The sequence below is a fragment of the Aquarana catesbeiana genome, linkage group LG09 (genome assembly GCF_042186555.1).
Source record: "Aquarana catesbeiana isolate 2022-GZ linkage group LG09, ASM4218655v1, whole genome shotgun sequence".
NCBI classification, from domain to species: Eukaryota; Metazoa; Chordata; class Amphibia; order Anura; family Ranidae; genus Aquarana; species Aquarana catesbeiana.
The window spans coordinates 114,568,025-114,574,024 of NC_133332.1; the positions used below are offsets into that span (position 1 = coordinate 114,568,025).

Below are 6,000 nucleotides of genomic sequence, written 5' to 3' on the forward strand. Positions count from 1 at the left end.
AGCCTCATGTAATTAAAACAATTATAACATTCAGTAATGGAACATCCCATGTGCTCAATGCCCTGAATATCTATGGAAATCAAGACAATGCCAGCAATAACTACAATGCCATTAACCCATACAAAGATCGGGAGTATATTAATGCCTATAGAATGTGTACATCTTTGTTATAGAAAGGGCAGGCAATTCTCCATACAGGACCAGGAAATCCAAAACTGATGTAGTTGTGTCAGCAATAATCTTCATAAATATGTACATAAGACAGCAGGGCCTTAGTAAATGCTAAGATATTTAAAGGTAATTTAGTCTAATGCTGAAGAAGTCTATTGATTTAAAAAAAAGGGGGCTTTGAAAACACCTAATACTATTAACTGGCTTTAACAAAGCTTGCCATGAACTGGCTGAGCAGCTAATATTCAGTGCAAGAAGATGACAAGCAAATTGTGTGTCTGTGCTCACCCCTCCGATCCATCATGCTAATGGACTCCACTGATTATACATAAGCTAAGGAGGAGGAGTGATCATGCCTTGAAAACATCTTTACATAACTTCTAGCAGTTGGATACCTTCTCCTCTAATTAGCTTTTTACATACCCTCATCCTACACATATGCATGTGCTGTGAACCACATTGTTGCTGTTACATCAGCACCATTGGAGAACAATAGTTCGTTGGCCTAACAACTCTAACCTGCCCAATATGCATTTTATTTGACACAGGTTTGAAGGAAATCTGTCATGAGATTAAAACTGTATATAAGCTGCTCTTTCTGGCCTTCATCTGCAAGTGCTAGTTGCCTGGCTGTCAAGCAGAGCTCCTGACTTTAATATTTTTGAGTCACTGGCCCTTTGCCTGTATGTAGCCAATGAAGGTCAGTAAATATTAGGGTTCTCCCGATACCACTTTATTAGGACCGAGTACAAGTACCGATACTTTTTTCAAGTACTCGCCGATACCGATTACCGATACTTTTTTTTTAATGTCACGTGACAGTGTTTTTTTTAAATTTATTTTTAGGGGGGGGGGGGTGAACGGTGTCTGTGTGTTTCTTTTTATTATTTACATTTATTATTTTTTACAATAAATTTATTCTTTATTGCAATATGTGTGTTTTTTTTTTTTTAATCAGCCCTGTTGGGGGACCCCCTGATATCTCCCCCTTGAGACAGAGAAAGAGACCGAGGATAGAGATTCCCTAGTCCCTTTCTCTGCAGCCTCAGCTGCACTGAGAATGAATGGAGAGAAGACAGCGGCTCCTCTCCATTCATAAACTGAGACATCGTAAACTGAGACATCGTAATCACAGGAGATTACAATGTTTCAGTTATGTGAATGGACAGAGTCAGCTGAACGGAGGGGGACAGCAGAGGGGGACAGAGGAGCAGAGGGGGACAGAGGAACGGAGAGGGACAGCGGAGGGGGACAGAGGAACGGAGAGGGACAGCGGAGGGGGACAGAGGAACGGAGAGGGACAGCGGAGGGGGACAGAGGAACGGAGAGGGACAGCGGAGGGGGACAGAGGAACGGAGGGGGCATGGAGGATGAGGTGACAGTCAGCGGTGCTCGCGTGTGGGGGAGTTACAAGTACCGATCACCGCTGTATGTCACTAAGCAGCTGAAAGCCGCGGGGGGAGAAGCTTGTAACTCCCCCACGCGCCGATCACCGCTGACTGTCCAGGTATCGGCAGAAGTATCGGGAGCATTTGCCCGAGTACAAGTACTTGGGCAAATGCTCGGTATTGGTGCCAATACCGATACTAGTATCGGTATCGGGACAACCCTAGTAAATATACAGACCTTTACTGTTTTTCCAGGTTAGTGAAAAAACTGGAGTCATCTGATTAGTGTGACAGCCTTTCCAATTGCTGGTCAGGAATGATAATCTATATATTTTTTTGACAGGTGCCCTTTACACTTTAGAGGTTAAAGGCAGCCTAAAGTGATATTTCAATTTGGAATGTAAGAAATGGGGTGCTCTGGACATATCCTTTAAATTTTTATGAGAATAATACAATTCTATGCCAGTTGAAAAGGAGAGTCACACACACCGCTGTTATCATAAGTTATTACTAAAACCAAAATAGTTGAATGCAGGAGCAATTATTTAATATGATAAAGAGTAGATTTGTATAGTCTTACATATATAGAAAAAACTTGGTTTAACCCATCATCTAAGTTTAACAAATAGAGAAGTATCTAAACTTAAAAAAAAAAAAAAAAAATGCATTATCAAAATATGAACAGCAGTTATCTCATGATCATGCTGGAGAGGAACAAAGTTCCCCACTATCTAAATCTGACCTCCTAAAGGAGATTCGGATGCTGAAAACTCCAAATAATAGAATATACAGTACACTAGATAAAAATAAGAACTACAGGACTTCTATTTAAACTCAAAACTCTCCCTGAATTCCACACCTAACCTCTACTAAGAAGCCACTCTAACTACTCTCCTTTTCTCCTATCCCCACTCCTCCTCTTTCCTCCTGCTGTTGCACTGGTTGCCAGATTAAGCAACTAACTATCATGTGATTCCCAACAACCAACACTAAACTGAAGCATATAGGTCATTATAGAAATCGGTCTTAAATTTGTAGATAGTTCCTATAGATTTAGGAATACCCCTTGTTTATAGAACTAGGTACACATATTTGCCTTATCCTGTTGGCCCACAAACTTCTTAGTTCTTACTCAAACAGTGTACCTATGGCCACACAGGTCATATAACAATAACAAAAATGTAAAAAAATGTATAACAAAATAAAAAATAAAAACATGTCTTTGTCCTTTTTTCGTTTGGTAAGGCAAGGGTGAAGTAAAACTCCTAACAGTGTCCTCAAATGATATAAAAAAAAAACACGGGGAAAAAGAAAATGCCTGAATCCACCCAAAATATTAATTTTTGTGGTAAATTCTGCAGGTCTACTACAAGAAGATCATGGCACAACCCCATCTTTTGATTCTTGAGAACATCTAAGTGATTCAATATTTTTACTGCTGACTTCTTCACAGCATTCTGTTATAGAATGAGGTCTTGTCATGTATTAGTGCCGGCCCCGTGTGCCCCAGGCCACTCTCCCTTTCATCCTGCCTGAACTCACAAGCTCCTTACGTGCACAGCACAATTCCCTTCAAATGGATGAAATGCCTGCAAGTGAAGAGCCAGATCTGTTCATACTCTGGAAGAATAGCTGGCATGCACAAGCTTTAATGGACACATTAGCTACAATAACATATACTTGACCACTAGGCTAATTTGCTTTACTCCAAAGAAACTATTTATAGATCTCCATGTGTTTAATATATAGTCCGCCTCAGCTTATAATAATAGGTACATGCATGTAAAGTAAATGCAGTGTACTCTGCATTAGACATACTAAGCTCTCACATATGTCCATACATTTATTGGTGGGACCTAAACCAGAAACCGAAAAAACATTTAGTTATACTGCCTTAAACAAGGATATCAAATTAGAACACAGAAAAAGTTAAACTTAAATAAATATTTATGTTTATGGCCACATAAACCAGAAGGAGATAAAAAAAGTTACCTAAATACACATACATTGTAAAAATAGTAAATACACTAATTCATAACACCAATTCTTAAAATAAATATGCCATTATTATACAATATGTTTAGACAAGGTAAACAATTATTAGGAGTGTGCTATTATAAACTGGCTGTACAAATCAGTGGGAAATAACTTTGAAAAGCAGATTCTGCAAGTAGCAGAATCAAACTTTTTTTGGAGACTACATATTGTTAAAAAAATTAGAATCTGTCCAGTTATAATAACAAAGGTCACTATTTTATACCAAGTGGTAATATAATCTTCAGGAAACTGTTTTCCAGGGTAAAAAAAATTATGATTGAAGTATACTTTTGATTATTCCCTTGCTTCCATCAATACAGGCTCTTATTTAAAATTTCTGACTATATAAATGCTTTGGAATAATGTACTTGGAAAACTAATGATGCATATCAAGACAGAAAAAAAGAACATGCAAAGAACAAAAAGTCAGTTTCCTTGTGATTTGCAAGTTGAGTTTTAAAATACGTTGATGTATTTATTTTTATTTTTTTTTAACTAAGCTGGCTCCTATGCATAGCAATGTTACCCTACTTACTTTACTAAAGGATGGAGGTATGAAGGTTTGTTTTGTTTTTAAAGAAACTATTAGATATAATTCTGAGTTGGATGTATGCAAAGGATTGTTCTTGGAATTCCCTCAGATGCTATCTAATCACTATACTGTATATGACCATTTATTTTATCATACAACACTACAAAAGAACCTGCTTTGGCTGTGTCTCTTTAAAACTTTAATATTATTGAAACAGAAAAGCAGATAATTGTCCTAGTAAATGCAAACAAATTTGTAAAGGACATTATGTAGACTGCAAGCATGTATTCATTTAAGCAATAGCTTATACTACATTATATGCATTTCTAATGTCAAATCCTGTAGTCATACATATGATGGAAATGGGTCTGATAGATCTACTTACATCCACAACAAAGGTCTTCTGAGAGTCATCCAAAAACTGGACTTTCAAGTGAAGCATCCTGTAAGATTGTGACCTGCTGAGCAGCAGAGCAGCTGGGTAGCAGAATGTGTAGTGTCACAGGCTCTCCTCCAGCATATTCATCAGCTGCTGGTTTAGGCTTTGAGGCTCTGCTTATGGACGAAACATCTACAAGCAGCACATACATCACAATATTTTTTTTATGTATGTACATACAACTGTTGGAAAATCTTAAGGATTTTCTCCATTTGTACATGAATAGGTATTAAAATGTGATTTGATCCCCATTAAAGCCCTCATAATGAACAGAAAAAAAATAACATTCATTAAACAGATAAAAATATACAAAAACGATGAATAAAAATGTACAACAGTGTAAAAAAAAAAAAAAAAGACCCAACAGTGTCACACGTATATTGACAATGCTGTATTCTGAAAAATGTACATCACTCATGTTAAAACACTAACAATACCTCTGATAATGTGCAAGACCTAAAAATGTCTATTGCCCTATACAGTTACCATTCCCCTTGTGAATGCCCTGTTCAGCTGCTGTGTTCCAGTGGAGTTGCCATGCCCATTGTGGAATAGTCTGAGAGCTTTCTATGTGGGAGGCAGGGTGGCAATGCAATTGCTTTATCCCTGGTGCTGTGCCCCATTTGTTGTCATGGTACCTCATGTAGTTTCAATGTCCATGCATTTGGTGTGCCCCTGGCAGGATGCACCATGTAGTCGTCATGTCCAAAGCCAAGGCAATGTGGACATCCCTGATACATAAGTCACTTGCCATGTCCTTGACAGGGAAACTGGTGAAATTCTAGACAATGCAATATTTCCAATACAATACAATAACTAGGAGGAAGGAAACCATCGTTTACAGCACTACAAACAATGAACAGTCTTACAGCACTACTTAAGAATGTTCTATGGTTAGATGAGGCTATGGTCAGATGAGGTTGTGCCTTTTCAAGACCTGGACAGCTTTACATTACTTTGAAACTACTAAAATCCAAGTTGTATCAGGAAATTCTATTGCAAAATGTCAAGAAACCTGTCTGTGATCCAAAATTTTAACAATTAGCTCATGCAACATGACAATGAGCCATAGCACACCAGCAAATCAACAAGAATAGCTTAAACAGAAGGCATTCCTTGCTTAAGAATGGCCAATTTAGAGTCCTGACCTCAATGACATTGAAATGCTAATTGAAGCAGCTGTAGTGCCCCTGCCTGGGGCAGGCTGCATTTAGTATATGGCTCTGCTACAACTAGCTGAGCTGCAATTAATTATTCAGGTCTATTCAGGGTTTTCCTAGACCTGGTGGTTGATTGCTCCTGTCTGCTGCTAGAAAAAGTTCCAGCAAAAGTGTGGGAGGGTCAATCATTGGAAATATGAATAATTATCTGACCCTAGCCAATCCTTGGGAAGCTGATGCAGAAGGTTTGACTGGGGAGAAGATAAATATTTG

The 6,000-nt window shown here is 38.2% G+C and overlaps 1 protein-coding gene across 3 annotated transcripts in view; it reads right to left on the reverse strand.

The window, feature by feature from the left end:
* Window positions 1–5,612, reverse strand: part of FRMD7 (FERM domain containing 7) — a 103,511-nt gene extending 97,899 nt beyond the window's left edge. Inside the window, exons 1-2 of one of the 3 annotated variants that reach the window (XM_073599165.1) lie at window positions 5,054–5,612; window positions 4,514–4,699 (exon numbers count right to left, since the gene is read on the reverse strand). In XM_073599165.1, coding sequence (XP_073455266.1) covers window positions 4,514–4,542 — 29 coding nt within the window. In that variant the 5' untranslated portion in view covers window positions 4,543–4,699; window positions 5,054–5,612. Of the gene's footprint in view, window positions 1–4,513; window positions 4,700–5,004 lie in introns of all 3 variants that reach the window. The other 2 variants (XM_073599164.1, XM_073599166.1) reach the window with 2 other exon arrangements.
* Between the last annotated feature and the right edge of the window lie 388 nt (window positions 5,613–6,000).